This window comes from Ranitomeya variabilis, chromosome 2 (assembly GCF_051348905.1).
Source record: "Ranitomeya variabilis isolate aRanVar5 chromosome 2, aRanVar5.hap1, whole genome shotgun sequence".
Lineage (NCBI taxonomy): Eukaryota > Metazoa > Chordata > Amphibia > Anura > Dendrobatidae > Ranitomeya > Ranitomeya variabilis.
Genome location: NC_135233.1, coordinates 94,994,594 through 95,021,910, shown reverse-complemented (window position 1 = coordinate 95,021,910; position 27,317 = coordinate 94,994,594). Strand labels below are relative to the sequence as shown.

The following is a 27,317-nucleotide window of genomic DNA, read 5'->3' as shown; positions in this document are numbered from 1 at the left end:
ATTGTTATTAGTTTAGACAAATACTTTTCCCCCTCCACGCACCCCCCCCCCCCCCAAAAAAAAATAAATAAAAAATGTTGAGGTATGAGATAACTTACAAAAATGCGAATACTCCTTTAAGGCAGAGTAAGTAATGTTAGTTATTATGTGTTTCCCTCTCAGACTTGTCAAGTAAATGCTACAATCCTAAAAGTAGAAGCCAAAGATAGAGATGCAACTGTCATTAAGTACAGTCTGTCGGTAAGTCTTTCATTGACACCATATCGGTTATATTTTTTTCTGTAATCACTTTATGGATATCTTTTTCAGATAATCAGCTTAAACTTCCAAGAATTAGAAGGTCGTTGTCTATTTATATACTGATCCCCACATATATCGCCTATTAATTAGATATATACTGTAAACATATGATTGATGGTAGTACAACCAATGAAATCCCCCCCACACACCCTGATCTACTAATAAGAGGTCTTATTGTTTTGTGGAAGCTATAACATTGCCGATATGAGAATGTGCTACCTCCTTCCATATGGTAGCGTGCATTGTGGTCTGATTGTGTCATGAATTATTTGCAGATGATTCCACCCTATTCATTCATTTAGGTTGCTTCTTGCCCTTTTCTCTACTGATCGTAGGGATTTCAGAATTATTCATGGTTAATCCAAAATATTAGCCATCATTAAAAATCCCAGAAAATCCCTTAAGCCCCCATTGACTTCTGATGTTCTTTTTTTACATCGTGTTTGGAGGATCCTTCCAACAAAATAATACATAACCACAGTAACCTATGAGCTCTGCGAGTGCCATTACTTGTGGGTGCTGGCTTTGCAGCGCCCCAGAGTCCTGGTCGTTGCAATACTGTGGCTCCGCCACTATGGGGAGCTATGGTGCGTCTGATGGCACTGAAGGAGTTCATCTGATCAGGTATCACAGACACCAATACATTTCACAGTCGGGCCTCCGGGGGGAGCTAAGGGTTCTATTCACTAGGCCACTCCCCACCATAGTGGGTAAACTGGGGGTCAGGCAGGAAGTTAGATCAGAAAGCTGACTGGGTTGGAACCAGGCAACACCTTGTGGCATAGGGTGTTGTGGGGGAAGATACAGTAGGGTCTCTGTCAGGGGTGGGATCCTGACAGAGGCTTGGCAACTTGAACGAACGTAACGGGACCGTGCCTGCTCCGGGTAGCGGCGGTGCCCAAGGAAGGACCAGAAGCGAGATAGATTGTGCTGAGTGAGAAACGAGATCAAAGCAATAGGAGAAATACCAGTAGGAGTCGTGCTGTAAGACCGAAGCAACATCCTACTGAGGCGCACTACCGGTGGCCGGAACGCCGAGGGAGTATCATAACATTCAGCTTCAAGCAATACTCCAAACAGCGGCAGGACAGTCAGTCTAAGGCGGGCTGTCTAACTTTAATCACCTATGCAGTCTTGGGGGGCAACTTGTGGAGAGGGGCGACTCTAGGGTCCCGGAAGAGCTCCGAGCCTACCCGTCAAACGGGTGCCGTCCCAACCAGAACACCAGGGAGGGACGGAGGATTAGCAGAACATCATCTAATCGAGTTGTGAGGGAACTTAAGAAACAGACACAACAGTTGTGGGGACTTTCTGTAAGCACAGCAGGGAAGGACCACAACACATAGCGCTAGAAGGAAGGCACAGATTTCCACCTGCTAGGAGAACTCCGGAGGTGCCATTGGGCCGGCCGGACTTGCACAGCCTGGTTATCCGGATTCCGGACTGAGGACCCAGAGATCTTCAGTAAAGAGGTAAAGAGACTGCAACCTGGTGTCCTCGTTATTTACCGCACCGCACCACCACAGCCTCATCACTACCATCATCCATCATATCTATCCACATCATTCACTGTGCGCCCCTCGGCAGGGTCACGGACCGGGGCCTAGCCACCGTGACAACCCCAGAGCAGAGACTCAGAGGCCCGGTACCGGGTACCCCTCGGCCCTGCGGCAGTGGGGGGGGCGCTACAACTTGGCGTCACGAACAGGATCTACTTAAGCCTGAAGAATCAGGTCATGTGTGCCTTGGAACTGTGATTTGTTGTGCTTGGACTGTACTTTATTACAAAGACTGTGCTGCGCCATTTACCGTAAAAATCCGCCGCCATTATAGCGCTGAGGAGAGCGCAGGAGATGAAGAGGGGCATGGAGTGGGCGTAGGCAAGCTGGAGAGCGCGAACAACAATGGCCGCCCAGTCTAAATATTTCTGCACCGTGAGGACGTGTCCGTCAGCAGCAGAGATCCGCCTCCTAATCCTCAATGGAGGGCGGAGACCGAGAAAACGACACCGCCCATGAAGGAGAGAGCGGGAAAAAGACCAGGAAGCGACCCACGTGGAGGACGCTATGGCCAGCAGCTCCGAACCCGACAGTGGGGTTGAAGTGGAAGTCTCCCCCAACTACCCGGATGAGCACAGCAGCCCGTTCTCCGTGGACAGCACTGAACTTCTGCGGGTCGAGATGGAGAGCCTGATCGACCAACTCCTCCAACTGAACATGAAGGCCCAGGATCCGCACCAGGCAGCGCCGGAAGAAGGTCCTCAGGCGTCGGATCCTGCACCGTCACCGGAGCAGCCGCTGAGATCCTCGTCGACACCGCCGGAGGAATCTGCCGCGGAGGAGGCCCCTGCATCGGCTGGTGAGTCCGCCGACCCCGTCCCACCGGCCGAGGGCTTACTAGTAGGCCCCGTTGCGGCACCCCCTCTCCCCGGGACCCATAGACTCCAACGCCTGTTACCCTGGGAGGAGGCCACGGGCATGGAACACCGCATGAAGGCCCCGATCGCGCCAACCACCCTGCTGTGTGAAGTCCATGCAGAGCGCACAGTGTGTCGCTGGATGAACCCGGGCTCTAACCTTATGGGGTTCCCCGGGGTGAAGACCCAGGAAGGGGAGATGGTACAGACCCTAAGCTGGGAGGAATACCGGGTCCAGCTAGAGCAACAGTGGAAAGAGGAGGAGAAGACATACCAGGCCGGGCTGGAGGCCCACCATCAAAAAGACCTGGCGGTTAAGGACCGGGCCCGCAAGGATCCCACTGCTCAGCAGGCCCCGCGCAGGCAGGGCACCGTCATTGACTTTAAGCTCCGTGGAGGCTGGGGCTTTATAAAGGAACCGGGTCTTTATGCCGAAGTTTTTGTTAACCGGCGGGATGTAGAGTCGCATCTTAGAGCGGGCCACCCAGGCCGGGATCTTTATCCGGGGGATGATGTCGTTTACACCCGGCACCTTGGGGAGAAGGGGTGGTTTGCCCTGAACGTCCACAAGAGGCACAGTTCCACGACCCCCTTGCCTAGGGTGTCCGAAAAATTGTCACCCGTGGCCAGGGTGCCCCCTTGTGACCGGCCCACAATTACCACTGAGACCACCGTGGTCACCCCAACAGACACAATTGTGAAGACCACAACTTGCCGCGTCATGACCTCCACCGCTGTTGTGGCCACGCAGGAACCTCCTCAGGTGACCAGCGTGTCTACTGCTCAAGGACTGAAGACTGTGGGTACACAGACCCCCAGATGGGACGACAGACCCCCTTATGCAGTACCGGGCGGCTCGCAATACCCAAAGGGGTTGCCCCCGCCGGTGCTGCCTCCTGGGTGGTTTGAGTAGATGTTTCCGTATACTGCTTTAAATATGTAAATAGTTACAGTTCTCTTATGTTGCTGCTAAAACCCGGCCAGGGTTAACTCTAAAAGGGATCCTTTTGTTGACCCGGGATCCTTGTTGTTTTGTTTATTTTTCTAAAGTTTTGCACAAGTTTCCAGAACTGCTGAAATCATGAACAGTGCATGATACAAACTTTTTGTACATAGTTTGCACCTTATTAAAGGTGCTCCCTACTGATTTTACTTCAAAAAGGACTCTTTGTGAAGATACCACACTGGAACCTTTGCTGAGTACGGACTGGTAGCTTGAGAAGATATGCTACCTCATAGAGACTTGTTCCCCTCTTAAAGGGGATGTTCATTTGTTGCACGTAAATGGTGATATTGCTTTAAGACAGATAGCAATAATGTTTGATGAAAGAAAGTGATGATAATGTTTATATGAGAGAGTTATATGTATCCAACCAGTTAATTGTAAAGAAATGCTGATGATGTTCTCTGAAAAGAAAAAGTGAAAGATGGAAGAAGGATGCAGTGGGCCCGTAGGGGTAGACGAGGGGTCCAGCATGCATGTTAGTGAGAAAGATAATGAGAAGGTTTAATGTTCGATAAAAGAAACTGTTTTGATAATGTTGATAGATAGTGGGGGTAGAAGGTGAACCCTGAGTCCTCAGAGGAGTCATGTAAAAAAAATGGCTCGGTGCTCTTAAACTGAAAGTAATGTTATGCTCTATACTGTGTATAGTAGTGGAAAAGGCAGTAGGCCCGGGCTGAACGGGGCGGTCCTGCATAGAAAGGAGAGGCAGTAGGTCTGGTGCCGTTAGGACAGGCGGTCCTGCAGATTTAAAGAAGGAGAATGGAAAAGTTAAATTACCTTATAATGTGATTATAGGAAGGTCTTTAGTGGATTCAGAGTGTATGTCCTTAAAGGCAATGTTAAATTATTGTTCAACAATTTTGCACTTACTAGAATACCCGGTTGGGTAAGAAAAGTTATTTATAGCATGTTGCTATGATATCTAACCATGTTTGTAACGTTCAAAGTGTCCTCACCTCCAATAAAGGAAAGCTCTGTTTAAGTATACTTATTGTTATTGCACTCAACAAAACTGTATGTCTTTTTGCTGACTTGTATTGTTGTTTTCTTCTCAGTCCCGGAGTACTGTGTTTAACCAGGGGGGAGTGCAGCGCCCCAGAGTCCTGGTCGTTGCAATACTGTGGCTCCACCACTATGGGGCGCTTTTTTTACATCGTGTTTGGAGGATCCTTCCAACAAAATAATACATAACCACAGTAACCTATGAGCTCTGCGAGTGCCATTACTTGTGGGTGCTGGCTTTGCAGCGCCCCAGAGTCCTGGTCGTTGCAATACTGTGGCTCCGCCACTATGGGGAGCTATGGTGCGTCTGATGGCACTGAAGGAGTTCATCTGATCAGGTATCACAGACACCAATACATTTCACAGTCGGGCCTCCGGGGGGAGCTAAGGGTTCTATTCACTAGGCCACTCCCCACCATAGTGGGTAAACTGGGGGTCAGGCAGGAAGTTAGATCAGAAAGCTGACTGGGTTGGAACCAGGCAACACCTTGTGGCAGAGGGTGTTGTGGGGGAAGATACAGTAGGGTCTCTGTCAGGGGTGGGATCCTGACAGAGGCTTGGCAACTTGAACGAACGTAACGGGACCGTGCCTGCTCCGGGTAGCGGCGGTGCCCAAGGAAGGATTAGAAGCGAGATAGATTGTGCTGAGTGAGAAACGAGATCACGCAAAACGAGAAATACCAGTAGGAGTCGTGCTGTAAGACCGAAGCAACATCCTACTGAGGCGCACTACCGGTGGCCGGAACGCCGAGGGAGTATCATAACATTCAGCTTCAAGCAATACTCCAAACAGCGGCAGGACAGTCAGTCTAAGGCGGGCTGTCTAACTTTAATCACCTATGCAGTCTTGGGGGGCAACTTGTGGAGAGGGGCGACTCTAGGGTCCCGGAAGAGCTCCGAGCCTACCCGTCAAACGGGTGCCGTCCCAACCAGAACACCAGGGAGGGACGGAGGATTAGCAGAACATCATCTAATCGAGTTGTGAGGGAACTTAAGAAACAGACACAACAGTTGTGGGGACTTTCTGTAAGCACAGCAGGGAAGGACCACAACACCTAGCGCTAGAAGGAAGGCACAGATTTCCACCTGCTAGGAGAACTCCGGAGGTGCCATTGGGCCGGCCGGACTTGCGCAGCCTGGTTATCCGGATTCCGGACTGAGGACCCAGAGATCTTCAGTAAAGAGGTAAAGAGACTGCAACCTGGTGTCCTCGTTATTTACCGCACCGCACCACCACAGCCTCATCACTACCATCATCCATCATGTCTATCCACATCATTCACTGTGCGCCCCTCGGCAGGGTCACGGACCGGGGCCTAGCCACCGTGACAACCCCAGAGCAGAGACTCAGAGGCCCGGTACCGGGTACCCCTCGGCCCTGCGGCAGTGGGGGGGGGGGGGCGCTACAGCTTCATTAAACAGCCGACACACTAACCTAATGTTTTGAATTGGAGAGTCTTCAGATTCAGGGAGGTTTAAAGATGTTGGGCGGGAAAGATAAAAGTTTACCCAGGGGGCTGAATTTGTAAAAAATTACAAGCCCATTAATACTCACCTACCGGCTCCCACATGGATATAGAGTAATCCGCTTCAGGAGTTATATGCTTCAGGTCCTTCCACAAAGCTTTTATAGAATTAAGGTCCGGACTTTGACTTTGCCAATCCAAAATGTTAACTTTATTCTTCGGTAATCATTCTTTTGTAGCGCGACTAGTCTGCTCTGTACTTTGAGTCATTGACTTGCTGCATGACCCACGCTCCTCTTGAGATTTAGCTCATATACCTTTGTCCTTACATTTTCCATTAGAATTTCCTGGTATAATTCAGAATTCTCTGTTCCTTCAGTAATGGCAAGCCATTCAGACCCAGATGCAGCAATATAGGCCCAAACTATGACTACCACCACTGTGTTTCACAGATCGTATGAGGTTTTATGCTTTAATATTTTTTTTTCTCTTTCTTCAAACAAAAAGATTCTCTTTTAAACCAAAAAGCCCTATTTTGGTCTCATGCATCCACAAAAGATTGTTCCAATAGCCTTCTGGCTTGCCCAGGTGATAACTAGCAAACTGTAAATGAGTAGTAGTGTTCTTTTTGGAGAGCAATGACTTTCTCTTTGCAATCCTGCCTTGAACACCATTTCTGGTTAATGTCCTCCTGATAGTGGACTCATGAACATTAACATTAGCTAATGTGAGAGAGTCCTTTAGTTGTTTAGAGGTTACCTTGGGTTCCTTGTGACCGCCGTGACCTTTATACGATTGTTGGTCAACCATCTCTTGTGGAGAGTGATTGGAATGCCCGCCAGGGCAGCAGGGTACTCGGTACCTTGTCCGGTCTTAAAGAGATGTCACGGTGGCTGCAACCCGGTCCGAGGCCCTGGGCGCCAAATTAAATGCAAAGGTCTTTAAGGGGATTTGTGAATAAAGTCTATTGTTTGTGACACCACCTGTGGTGTTCGGTCAGTGGGGATCAATGCTGCTTAAAGGGGTCCTCTGGGGTGATGGTATGCAGCAAGATGGTGACGCTTCCCACAGATGAAGTGAGGTCCCCAGGGCTTCCCAAGTGTAGGGCACCGATGGTGTGGTGGATGGTATGGCAAAGAACGAGGACACAGGTTTGCAGTCTTTACCTGGTTTACTGATGGCAATAGACCACAGTCCAGGGTGCCAAGTGCAGGGTAGCTGTGGTCCGGCCGGCTTGGAGGCAGTAGGAGATCCCTCTCCCAGGTGAGGTCCGTAAGCCTTTCCTACTTGCGCTATTTAGTTGATAAGGTCCCTGCCGCTTGAAGCTTATTGCAAGTCCCCTCTCTCCTGTCCTAAGACAGATGTCTGTACAATAGGCAGTTCGAGCCTGTTTGTAGGGTCTCTATCATGACCCAGGCTCTAAGGTTACTGCTTCACCTCAAACTTGATGCAGGCAATTGACATACAGTCCTATGCCTTCCTGTTCTGTCGCGCGTCCTGGAGAACAACACGACCTCGGGCTTCCGGTACCTGGTTTCTGAGCTCTAGCTCCCAGGGTGTCCTTCCGCTGTTTCCCTGCTGAGCCTCTTCCTCCTCTGTGCTTCTTCCCTCTAAGCTCCTCCACTATGCAACTCCTCACAATATCTTTCTTTCTATGGGTAGCAGCTCCCTCGTGGCTGCTCGGCCCCTACGTCTGCTCCAGGTGTCCTTCTGCTCTCTTCCCCTCTCTCAGACTCTCTCAGGCTGACTGACTCCTCCAGACCAGGATACATAAAGTTTAAGGAAGCTCCCCTGAATTCGGGTCCTGAGCTCCCCCTCCTGGTCTAGATTCAGATGCGTTGAATGTGAGTGCCTTTCCTGATAGAGAGAATCTCCCTTGCCTCCAAGCGTGACATCACCCTCCCTGAAAGGAAGGCAACATCACTGCAACAACCGGTTCCCTGGGGTGTTCCACTCTCCCCCATTAACTCCAGTGCTCCCGGACTGGGAAAAAGAAAACATAAACAAATAGGCATTAATGAGACTTGCAAATACATTTTTTGAATGCTTAGAACACGTATAACAAATTGATATTAACTTTGACTTAAATTGTCGGGAGGAATTAAAATTTGAACGTTGCAAACATATTTAAACCAATATGTTAACTTTAAAAAATATATAACCGTACTATCACAAACTATGCAGTACAATTACCCTGTAAGGGTATACTATCTTATCTTCACAATTAAAGTGCTCAACTTCTCTCTTAACCTTCAACTACCTTTTCAGGTATGCTACATCACATACATTTTTTATTCAAAAGTGCAACACTTTATCTGGTCAAAAAGTGCATAGTTTAATCTACAAAACTCTAGCATATCAAAATTAATTCTAACTTTCTAACTTTTCTCAATACTGAGGTAGTGCAATTGTTTTATTCAAATTAATATTCAAGTCCATCAATCATATTCTTGAACAGCAGCAACGATGCGAGGGACCTGTTATCAACCCCCAACATAGGCCTTAGGTGGGCTGCAAGACGTATCCAGACCCAGTATTCTGCCACGCCAACGGGTTTTGCTTCAGGTCTTTATGTAAACAATTAACAATTAAAGGCAACTTTGGAGCCGTCCCTTTAAGGGTTCCACGTAAAACCAGTAGAAAGCACCTAAGGAGGTGCCAACTATTTACAGTACAGTTTGTGAGCCATTCACCGTCCATGATTCGATTGTCTTTAAACAAATGAAATCCTTAAATGGAAACCTGGTCAGGTTAAATGAAACTTTGAAACAGTTAACTTATTTGCAATCATATTGAAACGTGCAGATTTAGTCCTTCTAAAGTTGCTCAGGATGACTGCTACTTCCTGAACGGGAAAACTGAGGGTCATATCTCTCTACTGGTACTGCACACCAAGGTCTGCTGGCTGGTTCCACTACTGGTGTCTGAGTGGATTGGTCACATTTGAGCGCTGGCCTGGCCTGGGCTGTTATGTTTTTCGGGAACCAAGGGTGATATACGTCTTTTGCAGTCTAATGCATACCATCCTTTCTCTCCAATGGGATGGGTGTAGGTCACACGGTCACCAGCATTTAGGTCCCTATCAGGATGTCCTTCCAGTAGATGGGACTCTACATCCCTCTGGTTAATAAAGATTTAATTTATCATCCCGGCTTCCCTAATGAATCCCCAGCCTCTCTGCTTATTGAAAATCACTACTTCCCCCAGCCGCAGTGGTCCTCTTTCTGTCCGTGGGATCTTACGCATATGGGCCTTCCCTGCCAGATTTCTTTTCTCAAATGCCGCTTCACGAGCTAGGGACTCTTGTCGCTCTCTCTCCTCCCGGTGCCTGCATTGCTCCCACCAGGTAATCATGGGGATCTCACCCTGGAGCGCGACCATGTCTTCCTCCGTCTGTCCCTCTGCAAATATCATGGGTTATGGGGAGCTAGCCTGGGGCCCACTAACGGTGATTAGCGGAGCTGTCATCTGCTGTAGGCGGTAGCCGGTGACATGTCTGTCCGGGTGGCAGTACTGGCGGGATCAGGAAGGGGCCTAGTAAGGTGTCGTTGGGCCCAGAGGTTGGTGTCGAGCTAGTGGCTGGGATACCCTCGAGGTGCGGTGGCGTGTCATCGAAGGCCTCGTAACCCTGGTCTGGAGTATACAGCAGGGGAGGTGAGTCGGGAACGTCTCCTGGGCCTTCCGCCATCGGGGTTGTCAGGGTCATGCCCCTTACATCTGCCTCCGGAGCACTGGAACTCCTCTTCGGCTCCGGACCGGTCAGGGTAGTTAGCGGTCGTCCGGCAAGACTTCCGATCAAGGACTCTCTCCACCAGGTCATGGTTTCCTTCTGTAACCGCATGAGTTGCGGGTCAGTTCCTCCACTTCTCTCCGCAGGAGGTCCAGGTTCATCGTCATTGACGGGTGCAGTTCTTGCAGGTCCAGGCTGGGAGAGTCCTCTTGCTCCATCCCACACTCCGGGGTCCGCTCACCTCCCTCCGCCATGTTGATTATGGGTTCTGCCTCCTCGGTGTTGTTTCCCATGGTTTTGCTGTGCCACGCCCATCTTCGAGGCGCAGTTCCTTTTCTTCTCCCCGCCATCCCAGATCAGGAGGCGGACCTCTCTAGTTGATCGGCATATTTCTCGGACATAGTAGTACTGTTGAGGGGCGGCCATGGTTTTCGCGCCATTCCTCCAGGTGCCGCCCATGACAACGCACAGATTTCCTCCTGCACGCCACATAGTGCTATAATGGCGGAGGTTTTGGCGCAATTTATAGTGCACAGTCTCTCAGCAAATCACAGTCTCTAAGGCGCTCATGACCCAGTTCGCTGGGTTGGTCCATCCTGTTCATGACGCCAAGTTGGAACACCCGCCAGGGCAGCGGGGTACTCGGTACCGGGTCCGGTCTTAAAGGGGATGTCACAGTGGCTGTGACCCGGTCCATGTGTCATGTCGGACGCTGTTAAGACCAGGTCGTTCGACAGACAGCGGTAATTCCGCTTTTGACCATTATTTGCTCATTGGCGTCGGCTAGGTTTTGTCCAGCTGTTCCGGGGTTAATGTACCTGATCCTCGGATTGGAAGCTGGGCCATGCCCATGGCCTTTAAATAGTTCTCCGGATCATTGGGCGTCGCCGATTATAGCTTCTGTCTTGTGCGTTGTTATCTCGGTCCGGAGTGGAGAGCTGGTTGTTGGAGATTCGTTGCTGGTGGTGTATTTTCCTTAGTCTTATTTACTCCTTCCTATATTTGCATTTAATTTGCCCTGCACATTTATAGTGTATTCCTGAGTGACTGCAGCGTGGTGTATATTTTCCTTTATCCTTGTCTGTGCTAACTGTGGGTATTGGTGTATTACCTCTTCACTGGGTGGTGGGCGGTTGGTTTCAGCCTAGGGTTGAAACAGGAGACAGGGCAAGGGTCGAGGCCTGGACATGCACACCATCAGTGTAAACTCCAGGTAGAGGGTCAGTTAGGATTTCCCTAGTCTGAGGGAAATTGCAGGGGCCCGGGTTATTAGCTCTCGCTCATCTAGTCTCCCCGTGACATTATAATCGGCCCAACAAAAAAAAAAGGGGGTTTCTCTTTTTTTTTTTTCTCTCTTGTCATGGATCCTATGACTTCCATAACCCGCCAGTTGGAGGTGCTGTCCCTACAGGTCACTGAGTTGAGGGGAGCAGTTCAGCAACAGGGACTAGCAGTATATAATCTGCAAGCTGGAGCGACAGGAAGAGTTGCTGAGCCTAAATTCCCTTTGCCTGAAAAATTTGCTGGGGAACGCAGTAAATTTGTTTCTTTTCGTGAAGCTTGCAAACTATATTTCCGTATGCACCCGATCTCCTCGGGTAATGAGGCTTAGCGTGTGGGCCTGGTGTTGTCATTGTTAAGCGGGGATCCCCAAGCATGGGCATTTTCTTTGCCATCTGATTCTGTTGCATTTGACTCTGTGGAGAGTTTTTTTTCTTCTCTTGGGAATATCTACGATGAACCTGACAGAATGGCTCTAGCAGAATCTAAGATACGCACTACTCGCCAGGGGGGGCGAGTTGCAGAGGATTACTGTTCTGAATTTCGTCGCTGGGCGATCGATACACAATGGAATGATCCAGCATTGCGGAGTCAGTTTATTCATGGGGTTTCTGGAAGGGTTAAAAAAGCCCTTCTGATGTACGAGACTCCTGCTTCTCTAGATTCCGCTATGAGTCTGGTTGTCCGCATTGATCGCCGTTTGCGTCAGGGGGAGCATGAGACACCGCCTATGGGAGAAGGTTTGGGTTCACGTGAGGTTGCTGCAGGTGAGCACACGGAACCTATGCAAATCGCAGGGGTATCACATGTTAAGAATCGAGCCCCTGAGCTCAGGAAGCAGGGAGCCTGTTTTTTCTGTGGTAAAACTGGTCATTTTGTTAACATCTGTCCTCTGTCTAAGAAAAACGCAACGGCGGAAAACTTCTAAGCTCAGAGGGTGTGGAGGAGACCAATCTGAGCTTATGTATATCCTCCATGGTGGTTTCTCAATGCATGCTCCCTGCTAAGGTTTTCATTGCTGGCAGTGAGCTGCCAATTACTGTTTTTGTGGATAGTGGTTCAGCCACAAATCTCATTGATGAGGAGTTTGCGCACACAGCAGGTTTTAGGATTGAAAAACTGTCTCATCCTATCCGCGTGGTCACCATCAATGCTACTCCTCTCTCTCAGGGGGAGATTACTGAATTTGTGGCTGAGGTGAAACTCCACATTGGGGTTCTACATTCCGAGCAGGTTACATGTAAGGTGCTCAGGAATCTTCCTGCTCAGGTGGTTTTGGGTTTTCCTTGGTTGTCTATGCACAACCCCGTAATTGACTGGAAAACTCAGGACATAATTCAGTGGAGCGAGTTCTGCCAGGAGAATTGCCTGGCCACATGTGTGGCTGTGGTGACTTCAAGCGTTCCGGAGTCACTTCTGGATTTTGTGGATGTGTTCTCTGAAAACGGTTGCTCAGAGTTGCCGCCACATCGTCCCTATGACTGTTCTATCAGGTTTAAACCAGGGGCCAAGTTGCCTAAAGCAAGGATGTTTAACATCTCCGGTCCGGAGAGACAAGCGTTAAAAGATTATATTGCTGAAAGCTTGAGCAAAGGGCACATCAGGCCGTCATCCTCGCCGGTGGCAGCAGGGTTCTTCTTCGTGAAGAAGAAAGATGGCGGATTACGCCCGTGTTTGGATTTCAGGGAGTTGAACCAGATTACGGTTCGTGATCCATACCCGATGCCACTGATACCAGATTTGTTCAACCAGGTGGCGGGTGCTAAGTGGTTTACCAAGCTTGACCTCAGGGGGGGCGTACAACCTCATAAGAGTCCGTCAAGGTGATGAGTGGAAGACGGCTTTTAATACCCCTGAGGGTAATTTTGAAAATTTGGTGATGCCTTTTGGGTTGACTAACGCACCTGCAGTGTTCCAACATTTCATCAATGATGTGTTCTCGCATGTTTTGGGGAAATTCGTTATCGTGTACCTAGATGACATCCTCATATATTCTTGCGACCGTGATGCTCATTTAGATCATGTCAGGCAGGTGTTACAGCTTCTCAGAGAGAATAAGCTGTATGCTAAACTTGAGAAATGTGTATTTTCTGTTCAAGAGTTGCCTTTCTTGGGTTATATTGTGTCTGCTTCTGGTTTTAAAATGGACGCCGCTAAGGTGCAAGCGGTACTGCATTGGGAACGTCCTGATAACCTGAAAGCACTTCAGCGGTTCCTTGGGTTTTCTAACTACTATAGGAAATTTATCAAGGATTTTTCCATCATTGCTAAACCGCTAACTGACATGACTAAAAAGGGTACCAATTTCTCCTTTTGGCCTGAGGCTGCTGTGCGCGCATTTGAATTTCTTAAGAACAGTTTTGTTTCAGCCCCCATTCTTGTGCAGCCAGACGTATCTAAACCCTTTGTTGTGGAAGTCGATGCGTCTGAGGTTGGTGTGGGGGCGGTACTATCTCAAGGCTCATCTTTGAGTGGTTTGTGTCCGTGTGCCTATTTCTCCAAGAAACTGTCGTCCGCCGAACGTAACTACGATATCGGCAACAGGGAGTTGTTGGCAATCAAGTTGGCCTTTAAGGAATGGCGACACTTCTTGGAGGGGTTGGTACATCAGGTTACTGTTATTACCGATCATAAGAATCTGCTGTATTTGGAGTCAGCCAAGCGTCTGTCCCCCAGGCAGGCTCGCTGGGCATTGTTTTACACGCGGTTCAATTTTGTTGTCACTTACAGACCGGGGTCTAAAAACACTAAGGCGGATGCTCTGTCCAGGTGTTTTCCGGGGGGTGAACCTCGGGAGGATCCAGTACCCATCCTCCAAAAGGGTGTTGTGGTTTCGGCTCTCACTACCGAGGTTGAGGCTGAGATTGCCGAGGCTCAGGAGGAGGTACCATCTGAGCTTCCCATCAACAAATCTTTTGTACTGCTTCATCTCCGCTTAAAGGTTTTGGCGGAGCATCATGATGCTGTCCTGGCTGGCCACCCAGGGGTTAGAGATACCTTGGAGTTGGTGTCACGTCGGTTTTGGTGGCCCAAGATCCGACAGGATGTGGTCTCATACATGTCAGCTTGTACCACGTGCGCTAGGGCTAAGACGCCCCGCTCCCGTCCTGTTGGCACACTACTTCCTCTTGAAGTACCTAGTAAGCCATGGATGGAAATCTCCATGGATTTCATCACTGATTTGCCCTCATCAGCTGGGAACACGGTCATCTTGGTGATTGTTGATCGGTTTTCAAAAATGTCGCACTTTGTGCCTTTGCCTTCGTTGCCTAACGCTAAGACTCTGGCTCAGGTATTTGTGCAGGAGGTGGTCAGACTTCATGGGGTTCCGTCTGACATTGTGTCTGATAGGGGGTCTCATTTTGTGGCAAAATTTTGGAAAGCATTTTGCTCACGGCTGGGGATCAAGTTGTCTCATTCTTCGGCGTTCCATCCTCAGTCAAATGGTCAGACTGAGCGTATGAACCAAAATTTGGAACAGTACTTACGCTGCTTTGTCTCTGATAACCAGGAGGAGTGGTCTACCTTTCTTCCTTTGGCTGAGTTTGCCATCAATAATCACCGCCAGGAGTCGTCTGGGGAGTCTCCGTTTTTTTGTGTTTACGGGCTACATCCTCAATTTTGTACCTTGAGTCAGAGGGGCTCTTCCGGCGTTCCGGAGGAGGATCAGTTAGGAGCACAATTATCATCAGTCTGGAGGAGAGTTAAACAGCGCCTGTTGAGTGTGGGTGCTAGGTACAAACGTGTGGCTGACAGTAGGCGTGTGCCAGGTCCGGACCTGAGTGTGGATGACTGGGTGTGGTTATCCACAAAAAACATAAGACTCAAAATACCATCCCTTAAATTGGGTCCACGTTTTATTGGTCCATTTAGGGTCACCGCCGTCATTAACCCAGTAGCGTACCGATTGGAGCTCCCTACGGTGTATAAGATACACAACGTGTTCCACAGGTCTCTTCCAAAGAAGGTGGTGGGTTCTGTGGACGCGGCGCCTACGCCACCTCCAGTCTTGGTGGATGGTAATTTGGAGTTTGAAGTCTCCAAGGTGGTTGTCTCTCGTGTAGTGCGTTATACTTTACAGTACTTGGTACACTGGCGTGGTTATGGGCCTGGGGAGAGGTCCTGGGTACCAGCCTCGGATATTCATGCAGATCGGCTGGTCAGGTTTTTTCATCGTCGCCATCCAGACAAGCCGGGTCCTATAAGCCGTGAGGGCCCTGGGGTCCCTCGTAGAAGGCGGGGTACTGTCATGTCGGACGCTGTTCAGACCAGGTCGTTCGACAGACAGCGGTAATTCCGCTTTTGACCACTATTTGCTCATTGGCGTCGGCTAGGTTTTGTCCAGCTGTTCCGGGGTTAATGTACCTGATCCTCGGATTGGAAGCTGGGCCATGCCTATGGCCTTTAAATAGTTCTCCGGATCATTGGGTGTCGCCGATTATAGCTTCTGTCTTGTGCGTTGTTATCTCGGTCCGGAGTGGAGAGCTGGTTGTTGGAGATTCGTTGCTGGTGGTGTATTTTCCTGTCTTATTTACTCCTTCCTATATTTGTATTTAATTTGCCCTGCACATTTATAGTGTATTCCTGAGTGACTGCGGCGTGGTGTATATTTTCCTTTATCCTTGTCTGTGCTAACTGTGGGTATTGGTGTATTACCTCTTCACTGGGTGGTGGGCGGTTGGTTTCAGCCTAGGGTTGAAACAGGAGACAGGGCGAGTGTCGAGGCCTGCACATGCACACCATCAGTGTAAACTCCAGGTAGAGGGTCAGTTAGGATTTCCCTAGTCTGAGGGAAATTGCAGGGGCCCGGGTTATTAGCTCTCGCTCATCTAGTCTCCCCGTGACACCATGGCCCTGGGTGCCCAATTAAAGGGAAAGGTCTTTAAGGGGATTTGTGAATAAAGTCTATTGTTCGTGACGCCACCTGTGGTGTTCGGTCAGTGGGGACCGACGCTGCTTAAAGGGGTCCTCTGGGGTGATGGTATGCAGCAACATGGTGACGCTTCCCACAGGTGAAGCGGGGTCCCCAGGACTTTCCAAGTGTAGTGCACCAATGATGTGGTGGATGGTATTGCAAAGAACGAGGACACAGGTTTGCAGTTTTTACCTGGTTTACTGATGGTAGCAGTCCTCAGTTCAGGGTACTAAGTGCAGGGTAGCTGTGGTCCAGTCGGCTTGGAGGCAATAGGAGATCCTTCTCCCAGGTGAGGTCCGTAAGCCTTTCCTACTTGCGCTATTTAGTTGATTAGGTCCCTGCCGCTTGAAGCTTATTGCAAGTCCCCTCTCTCCTGTCCTAAGACAGATGTCTGTACGATAGGCAGTTTGAGCCTGTTTATAGGGTCTCTATCATGACCCAGGCTCTAAGGTTACTGCTTCACCTCAGACTTGATGCAGGCAATTGACATACTGTCCTATGCCCTCCGGTTCTGCAGCTCGTCCTGGAGAACAACACGACCTCGGGCTCCCGGTACCCGGTTTCTGCGCTCTAGCTCCCGGCGTGTCCTTCCACTGGTCCCCTGCTGAGCCTCTTCCTTCTCTGTGCTTCATTCCTTTAAGCACCTCCACTATTCAACTCCTCACGATATCTCTCTTTCTAGGGGTAGCAGCTCCCTCGTGGCTGCTTGGCCCCTACATCTGCTCCAGATGTCCTTCTGCTCTCCTCTCTCAGACTGACTGACTCCTCCTCCAGACCAGGATACATAAAATCTAAGGAAGCTCCCCTGAATCCGGGTCCTGAGCTCCCCCTCCTGGCCTAGATTCAGATGTGTTGAATGTGAGTGCCTTTTCTGATAGAGAGAATCTCCCTTGCCCCCAAGCGGGACATCACCCTCCCTGAAAGGAAGGCAACATCACTGCAACTACCGGTTCCCTGGGGTGTTGCATGATAATGGTCTTGAATTTCCTCCATTTATGCATGATCTGTCGGACTCTGTATTGGTGTATGCCAACATTTTTAGAGATGATTCTGCAACCTTTTTTAGTCTAATGAGCTTCATAAACTTTTCTTCTGAGGTCCTGAGAAGCATCCTTTGTGCTTGCCATGACACATTTAGGCCAACATGTTAGGAAGATCAGACTTTGATCGATCTCTGTTCTTTAAATAAAACAGGCCACACACTCACCCTGATTGGCAACCCATTGATTGAAAACACCAGACTCTAATTTCACCTTCAAGTTATATGCTAATCCTGAAGATTCACATACTTTTGCCACTCATGCACATGTGATATTGGATCATTCTACTCAATAAACAAATTCAAAAGTACCGTATATTGTTTTTGACCAATTTGTTTGATTTTATTCTCTTTATCTACTACTTAGAACTTGTATGAAAACCTAATGTAGTTTTATGCAGAAATATGAAAAATCAGTTCACAAATTTTCACATACCACTGCATGAGTAATCAGAAAACTCAGACCCATGCTGGGACTTTAGAGCAAAAGACTAAACCTCTTTCTCCATAGCCATTATTTTCATGCACCCCCCCCCCTTCCCCACAGGTGGAGCAGTTGGCCGTGGATAAATCTATCACTCATATGCCCAATTTATAGGGAGGAGGAAGTAAAAGAAAGAGCCAATTCATGAAGATCCTAAGGACATGGGATATCCAGATGCAAAGCCTTGACTTTGACCCATAAACAAATGCAGATGTATTGAAATTTTCTTAACAGGCATATATAGACTTACCAAAGTATTTATGATCCAAATTATGCCCGAAACTGCTTATTTCTTTATTTATAGAGTATTTTTCTTTAATACAGGGACCAGAAAATGATTATTTTCACATGAATCCATTAAATGGAGAGATAACATTGGCAAAAGTTTTAGAATACAACCTGATTAACAAATTTGAGCTTTATGCTGGAGCTGAGGTAAGGCGGCCACAAATAGTATGTACTATGTATGTGCTACTAATATTCATATCACTAGATGTACGGAGTCATGAGATTAGATGTAGGCAGTACTAACGCATACATAATAATGATAGTAGTAATGTTGCTTTATGTATTTCACAAGAATTTCAAGTGTACATTTATTGATGCATTTTCTATCTATACTCAATGAAGGACCCTTCGGGCCATTTTAACGTGGTGCCTGTGATTATAGACATACAAGATGTCGATACTATGAACCCTCATTTTATTTTTCCTTTATATGAAGGCTCGATATCAGAAAATCAGGTGAGACATTATTTACCTCCAGTTATATATATTACTTATTGCTAAATAGAACTTGTCCAATGCTTTATGCCCCCAAACCACCACCACAACTAACTTGACCTTTCAACTCCTGTTTTTTGCAAAGGTGTTCATAGTAGCCCAAGGTCATACCATGCCGAATAGCTGTTTTCAGTCAAGGAAGTGAAGGCTCTCCTCAGAAAAGTTAAGGGTGTCCTAATACTGCCCAATCTGACCTCTGTTCTTGGGGTGGTGCACTGTCCTCGGGGTTGGCAATAAAGCCAAATTGTAGCTTGACTTGTCTCCGGAGCATCTCCACCTCCTAAACTGCAAACAGGTGATTTATATACAGTGGACATTGGCATTATACGTCTAATGTCTTTTCCACCAAAATGAGACAGTTCTCAGGCTATAAAATATACCTTTACACAGTAATGGAGTATAATGATAATATAATCTTGGCGGTAATGGGGGTGAAAAACATCTGACACATTATCTGTATAGAGAGCCTGTCCCCAGCTCAAAAGTTGACAGTTTTTGTTCTTATTTTATATCTGCTGCCTTCCTGAGTATTTTGATTATTTTTTTTTAAATTCACAATAAGGTTCCAGAGATATGAGATTTTTTTTATCTACTGCTGCTTTTTATGGTCCTTACAAGGGAGTGCTGCTCACAGGATCCTCTAGGGCGTGTCTTTAGGCTGCGCTGTTTTATGATACTGTGAGCACCACCCACTTGTAAAGACATTAAAAAGTAGCACTAAATAAAAAGGCCATCTCTATAGAACCTATGTTGGATTTTGAAAAAAATAATTACTCAGGGAGGCAACAAGAAACAAATAAAACCAAGAACCGACCATCTGTTACCTGCTGACGGGTGCTCTTCATAGTGCAGGCAAAAAGCAAAATTATGTGTTAGTATTTACAGTGAAGTGTTCATTCAGTCTACTTTTTTCATGAAAATGTTGTCACTTTCTAATTTCTAGACAGGCAGAATATCTACTCATCCTGAAGCAATAAAAGCTGTTGATGGTGATCTTGGTATAAATGAGACTGTATCTTATTCAATCAGAAAGGGTAAGTGTTGTTGAAGATGTACAATAATCTTGCAGCTGTTTAAAGGGGTAAAGTGTAAAATATTAATGTTCCTCAACTAGTCGGCCAGGCCGAAGAACTACTGCATAGAAGAGAAAATGGTTTTATGATTTGAGATTTTCATGTGATTCTCACATCTCATTCTTAGACAGGTTTTCCAACCATTTGATATTGATGACTTATCTTTGGGAATGGTCATCAATGTCAGATTAGTGACCGTCCACCATGCAGAAAACCCACGGATCAGGTGTTTGCTTCCAGCAGATGTAAACAATGTGTGGTGGCAGAAGACCACCACTCCACATCGGCAAACATTCACATGGTACAATATTTGTTCTTCTATTGCAGTGTACCCGACTGAGTTTACGAAATTTATTTCTATTGACCATTCAGATGGAATTATTTCTGTTAATAAGAAAATCGACAGGGAAACGGTCAGTCTTATCACTGTGGAAATTAAGGTAACGTGCTGTTGGCAACAACAGAATTATTGATAATTCTTCCTCATGCATTAGAGGGTTTTTTCTGAAAGTTTGATATCTGAAAACACTAGTGATAGCATGAAAGAAATACTGGTCTTTGAAAAGGGGGTCAGTAGGAACAATACATTGGAGGGTGGTAATAGGGGACAGCAGGCATAGTACAAGTACTGTAGGTATCGTTACAATACCACAGAAAGGAAAGCCACCTCACCAAAACAGTCCATTTCTTTCCAAAGTTCAGAGCAGCATCACTGCCAGGGACAAAAACGCTCATAATTTACAGAAAAGGGATCCAGCTCAATGGATATAAAACATTCAACTATATTTGGAAAGTTATAAAAACATTGTTACATTCAGAGACGGTCAGCACTGTGTGTCCATTATAATGGACATAGCATCATGTAGGACCATTATACAGTATGGAGCACTGTGTGGCCATTATACAGTATGGAGCATCATGTGTCGCCATTATACAGTATGGAGCACTGTGTGGCCATTGTACAGTATGGAGCACTGTGTGGCCATTATACTGGACACAGCATCATGTGGGGCCATTATACAGTATGGAGCATCATGTGTGGGCCATTATACAGTATGGAGCATCATGTGTCGCCATTATACAGTATGGAGCACTGTGTGGCCATTGTATAGTATGGAGCACTGTGTGGCCATTATACTGGACACAATATCATGTGGGGCCATTATACTGTATGGAGCACTGTGTAGCCATATTTTTTTCTGTTTATAATTATTGTTTAGGAAACAGTGTGATTAGCAGTGCTAAATGGGTGTGGTTGGGGTGTGGATATGGGTGCGACTAGTTGTGAAATGGGTGTGGTCAGGGGCATGGCCTAAAATTTGCAACCTTTGTCCCTCTTTGCCTTCTTCAAAAGTTGGGGTGTATGGTAACAATGATATTGGAAGTAACAGGAAAGTCACAACTAGAATAGCCTTAGAAGAAGACAGAGGAATGAAGACATAGGACTTCAACCACAGGACATTGTAGATTTCTTGAATGTGTTTTTTTTTGGGTGTTAGCAGGTGCATATTTTGTTATGGTGTTCTGTGATTTCTATGTGCACCCCAGGCCTTAATTATAGATAAATAACGACTGTATCATTTACATTAGGCTGCTCAGCAGAATAATCAACTGAAAAGTGCAGATTCGGTGGTAATGATCACTATTTTGGATGTAAATGACAACACTCCACAGTTTTCTCAATCCACCTATGAGGCATCATTACCTGAAAACTCACCATCTGGATCAATGATTCTTGTTCTTAGAGTCACTGACAAGGACCAGGTACAACCATAGTATCAATATATATTAAAGGGGGTTCCTAGAACTTGTCATGATATGGTGAGTCCTGAAAAAGCCAGTAAAGTACATACCCGAATTTAGAGACTAATCATCATTAAACTAAAATGAAATCTATTACCCCTTTAACTAAGGGCATTTAATAGAATTACATACAGCTGTGCTCAAAAGTTTACATACTCCGGCAGAATTTTTGCTTTCTTGGCTTTTTTTCAGAGAATATGAATGATAACACCAAACCTTTTTCTCCACTGATGGTTAGTGATTGGGTGAAGCCATTTATTGTCAAACTACTGTTTTTTCTCTTTTTATATCATAGTGACAACCCAAAACATCCAGATGACCCTGATCAAAAGTTCACATACCCCATTTCTTAATACTGTGTATTGCCCACTCTAACATCAATGACAGCTTGAAGTCTTTTGTGGTAGTTGTGGAGGAGGTTCTTTATTTTCTCAGATGGTAAAGCTGCCCACTCTTCTTGGTAAAAAGCCTCCAGTTCCTGTAAATTCCTCTGTCTAGCATCAACTTTGCGCTTGAGATCTCCCCAGTGGCTCAATGATATTGAGGTCAGGAGACTGAGATGGCCACTCCAATACCTTCAGTTTGTTCTGCTGTAGCCAATGACAGGTCGACTTGGCCTTATGCTTTGGATCATTGTCATGTTGGAATGTCCAAGTATGTCCCATGCGCAGCTTCGGGGCTGATGAGTGCAAATTTGCTTCCATTTATTTACTGATAACATGCTGTATTCATCTTTCCTTCAACTTTGACCAAGTTTCCTGTGCCTTTGCAGCTCACACATCCCCAAAACATCAGCGATCCACCTCTGTGCTTTACACTAGGAATGGTGTTCCTTTTATCATAGGCCTTGTTGACCTCTCTCCAAATGTAACGTTTATGTTTGTGGCCAAAAAGTTCAATTTTGGTCTCATCACTCCAAATTACCTTGTTCCAGAAGTTTTGAGGCTTGTCTCTGTCCTGTTTTGCGCATTGTAGGTGAGATACTTTGTGGCATTTGAGCAGTAATGGCTTTCTTCTAGCGACTCAACCATGCAGCCCAATTTTCTTCAAGTGCCTCGTTATTGTGCATCTTGGAATAGCTACACCGCTAGTTTTCAGAGAGTCTTCTATTTCTGCTGATGTTATTTGTGGGTTTTTCTTTCAACCCAAACAATTTTCCTGGCAGTTGTGGATGACATTTTTGTTGGTCTACCTGACCGTGGTTTTGTTTTTACAGAGCCCCTGATTTTCCATTTGTTAATCACAGTTTGAACGCTGCTGACTGGCATTATCAATTCCTTAGATATCTTTTTGTGTCTCTTTCCTGTTTTATACAGTTCAACTACCTTTTCCTGTAGATCCGTTGACAATTCTTTTGCTTTCCCCATGACTTACAATCCAGAAACGTCAGTGGCTGGATGACAGATGCAAGAGTCTGGATCCAAGAAGCTCACTCAGCTTTTATGCATACACACTGATTACAAGCAAACAGGTCACAGGTGAGGATGTTACCTTTAGGAGCCAGGTCACAGGTGAGGATGTTACCTTTAGGAGCCATTCAAACCCATTTGTGTCAACTTCTGTGCATGTTATCAGGCCAAAATCACAGGGTATGTGAACTTTTGATCAGGGTCATTTGGATGTTTTGGGTTGTCATTATGATTTAAAAAGAGAAAACACAGTAGTTTGACAATAAATGGCTTCACCCAACCACTAACGATGAGTGGAGAAAAAGATTTGGTGTTATCATTCATATTCTCTGAGAAAGGCCAAGAAAGCAAAAATTCTGCCGGGGTATGTAAACTTTTGAGCACAACTGTAAACATGTAAGAAGGATGCAATTATATGGCCACATGGCCAACCAAGTAAAGGAACTGTTGCATTTAAATACAGAGTATTTTTTGGCAGCACCCCAAATGGTTTACTCCATTTATTAGATGACTGTTAGTAAAAGGAGTTTGTCACAGTGAGAGATTTCATGTAATAATTCCTGTGTGGCTTCGCATTGCTACATTTCACTCACACGGGGGTCACGCTTGTTCTTTAAAAGCTGGAAGGGGGAAGAAAGAAAGGATAACTCACAGATTGCCTCTGTGGCTGTATAAGTCATAGCAGACCAGTGGCCTGTAAAGGAGTTGAGGAACAGAACTCCTTGATAGCGAGTGTTCCCCTGTGAGTAGATAGGAGTTGGGAAAGAAGGTGATTGCATGCTGTCTGGCTGTTATAGCCAATGTCTGGGTGAGTAGAGCTTTTGAGTGCAAGTAAAAGGATATTCTCATCTCCAAGATGCTATCACAATATGTAGTAGGAGTAATAATAATAATAATAATATTAGCAAATACCTCCAATTAGAAATGTAGCATAGTTCTTCTGATTCGCTGTCACTTACCCCATGTAATGCACTACAGTAGCTAAAGTATGCATGGTTACGATCACTCATATAGTGACAGTTAGTTGTTATTGGTCATAACCTTGGAAACCTTAGCTATTGCAATGCCCTGCACATGGGGTAAGCGACATAGCGAATCAGAAGAACTATACAACATTTCTAATTCTAGGTATTAGCTAATATTATTATTATTACTACTACCACTACTACATATTGGGATAGGATCTTGGAGATGAGAATATCCTTTTACTTGCACTCAAAAGCTCAACTCATCCAGTAGTGATGTAAAGCCACTTTAATTGAATTAGTTACCATAGTTAAAGCTAGATGATGTAAATCAGTAACAGACAGCTGCAACTGAAGCAGCAAGTGTGCCAAAGATACACTCACTGGCCACTTTATTAGGTACACCTGTCCAACTTCTTGTTAACACTTAATTTCTAATCAGCCAATCACATGGCGGCAACTCAGTGCATTTAGGCATGTAGACATGGTCAAGACAATCTCCTGCAGTTCAAACCGAGCATCAGTATGGGGAAGAAAGGTGATTTGAGTGCCTTTGAACGTGGCATGGTTGTTGGTGCCAGAAGGGCTGGTCTGAGTATTTCAGAAACTGCTGATCTACTGGGATTTTCACGCACAACCATCTCTAGGGTTTACAGAGAATGGTCCGAAAAAGAAAAAAAATCCAGTGAGCGGCAGTTCTGTGGGCGGAAATGCCTTGCTGATGCCAGAGGTCAGAGGAGAATGGGCAGACTGGTTCGAGCTGATAGAAAGGCAACAGTGACTCAAATCGCCACCCGTTACAACCAAGGTAGGCCTAAGAGCATCTCTGAACGCACAGTGCGTCGAACTTTGAGGCAGATGGGCTACAGCAGCAGAAGACCACACCGGGTACCACTCCTTTCAGCTAAGAACAGGAAACTGAGGCTACAATTTGTACAAGCTCATCGAAATTGGACAGTAGAAGATTGGAAAAACGTTGCTTGGTCTGATGAGTCTCGATTTCTGCTGCGACATTCGGATGGTAGGGTCAGAATTTGGCGTAAACAACATGAAAGCATGGATCCATCCTGCCTTGTATGGAGCATCTTTGGGATGTGCAGCCGACAAATCTGCGGCAACTGTGTGATGCCATCATGTCAATATGGACCAAAATCTCTGAGGAATGCTTCCAGCACCTTGTTGAATCTATGCCACGAAGAATTGAGGCAGTTCTGAAGGCAAAAGGGGTCCAACCCGTTACTAGCATGGTGTACCTAATAAAGTGGCCGGTGAGTGTAGGTGAAATAGACTAGTGATCCAGGAGGGTATTGTCCATTTGTGCAAGTGGCTCTGTGTGGACAATGGAGTGTAAAAAGCGACTGATGTGGAGAGTAGTCACAAATACTAGAGTGAGAGATGGCCTTACTGAAACCAGAGACGAGAGATTGCCTGTGACAGTAGCCATGCGAGTTCTGCTCTTGTACAATATTAAGGCTATGTTCACACTTTGCGGTTTTTGCTGCGGATCCGCTGCGGATTTGACGCTGCGGATCCGCAGCAGTTTTCCATGCAGGGTACAGTACAATGTTACCCTATGGAAAACAAAAACCGCTGTGCCCACTTTGCGGAAAATCCCTTTAAAAACCGCGCGGAATTGCTGCGGAAAAAAAGAAGGAGCATGCCACTTCTTTCTGCGGATTCCGCAGCGGTTTTCAACATGCACCAATAGGAAAGTGCTGTTGAAAACCCGCAGAGGAATCCGCAGAAGAAACCGCAGGAAAATCCGCAGGGAAAACCGCAGCGGATTTTCAATGCGGTTTTTCCAAATCCGCAGCAAAATCTGCAAAGTGTGAACATGCCCTAAAAGTACAAGTGCCCCTTTTATTTGATGACTGTGACCATGGACGGACCCTCTTCGTGCAAGGTGCAACTGGCACTGATAATTGTTTGTGATAAAGACTGAATAAAAAAAAAAGAAATGGCAGTTCTTATTTAAAGGGGTGTTTCCATCTTCAAGATCATATTCCAATATGTAGTAGGTGTAACAATAATATTAGAAGCATTTGATAATATTGTTATTATACCCACTAACAATTAGGATAGGATCTTGGAGATGGTAATACCCTTTTATTAAGGACTGTAAAAGATATACACATGTTGACTATTTGGATGCAAACATTTCTGCATATCTGGGAAGGAAAAAAGCACCGGACAATAAGCACGATTTGTATGCTTTCTTATCTGTGTTTTTGTTGCACAATGATTGCTTTTTGTAGCTTATAAAGCTAGTTGAAAAAGAAAGCAAGCTTATATAAAGAGATAGATAGATAGATAGATAGATAGATAGATAGGTACCCAGCAGATTTATAATTTCACACACCCACGACATATTAGAGCCTTGCGTGTGGAGCTTATTGTACATCTATTAACCTAATAAATAAACAAATGAAAAAAAAACAAAACGTGGGATCCCCCCTATTTTCAGTAACCAGCAAAGGTAAAGCAGACATCTAAAAGCCGATATTATCCTGCTTGGAAGTCCATGGTTACTAGGCCCTTCCCAGCCTAAAAATACCAGCTCACAGCCTCCTCAGAAGTGGCACATCACATGAGATGCTCCAGTTCTGGCTCTTTGCCTTGGCTCTTCCCGATTGCCCTGGTGCTTTGGAAATCAGGGTAATATTTTTTGGGTTCATGTTGGGATAACCTTATTGTGCTTTTGTGTTAGTAAGGAAATGTATCTGACACTCCAGGCTAGTCCTGCTGCCTAACAAGCTGGACCCCCACTAAACAGACTTTTATGATATATATGATTGACGTGGAGATTATTACCTGGCATTTATCTTATATTTTCTATATGTGGATCATGTATATTTGTTTGGATTAAGAAGATATCAAGATTATAAATAAACTTTATCACGTTTGAACTGTTTTTCTCTTGTGCGCCGGAGTTCTTTTTGATATTATTGATATTTTCTCCTGAGCACCTATTTTCGGTATAGTGAGCACCCCGTTCTCTTTCATAAATATGTGATTGACTTGCCATAATTTTTTTTGCAATATTTTCAAAATAGTTTTTGGAAGATATTGAAAAGGAAAACCATGACGAATATTTTATCCATAACAAGATTTTTACATTTTAGGATGGGCTATCCAATGGATATTTCCGAACCAATAATACAATGTTCAAGGTGAACAAGAATGGGGTGATGTATTTTAATCATGGCGAGCTTGACAGAGAAGTAACACCAAGAATAAATGTCCAGGTAAAAGTTTTGTTTGTTCTAGTAACATTTTATTGCTCTGAGATGCACTTCCTCCCCTCTCACAGCACGCAGAAAAAAATCAGTATACCTCACTGTCCCTTGTTCTACACTGTCTATTATTACTCTCTATTTTTTACGGTCTAAGGATGTTTCTCCTAGCAGAAAAAGGTGAACTCTGTTAGGAACTGAATATTGTCCGTGTAGTCTTCAGGAACTAAAGAAGAGTTGGACATTGGACAGCCAGCAGTGGGTGACTAGGAATTGTGCCAAAATGCATTGTGTTACTAGTGATTGGACTTTGCACCATTAGATTACCTGGGACTGGGTACTAATACTTCACTGGACCATCACTGACTCTACACTGCACCTTGTTTTATCAAAGTTGTGGCAAGTAATACAT

At 45.9% G+C, this 27,317-nt stretch overlaps 1 protein-coding gene across 8 annotated transcripts in view; it reads left to right on the top strand.

The window, feature by feature from the left end:
* Positions 1-27,317, top strand: part of LOC143804537 (protocadherin Fat 4-like) — a 285,900-nt gene that overhangs the window by 5,975 nt on the left and 252,608 nt on the right. For all 8 annotated transcript variants that reach the window (XM_077282725.1, XM_077282731.1, XM_077282727.1 and 5 more), the window contains 7 exons: positions 163-240; positions 17,964-18,074; positions 18,270-18,383; positions 19,366-19,456; positions 19,823-19,935; positions 21,086-21,259; positions 26,795-26,917. In XM_077282725.1, coding sequence (XP_077138840.1) covers positions 163-240; positions 17,964-18,074; positions 18,270-18,383; positions 19,366-19,456; positions 19,823-19,935; positions 21,086-21,259; positions 26,795-26,917 — 804 coding nt within the window. The remainder of the gene's footprint in view (positions 1-162; positions 241-17,963; positions 18,075-18,269; positions 18,384-19,365; positions 19,457-19,822; positions 19,936-21,085; positions 21,260-26,794; positions 26,918-27,317) is intronic.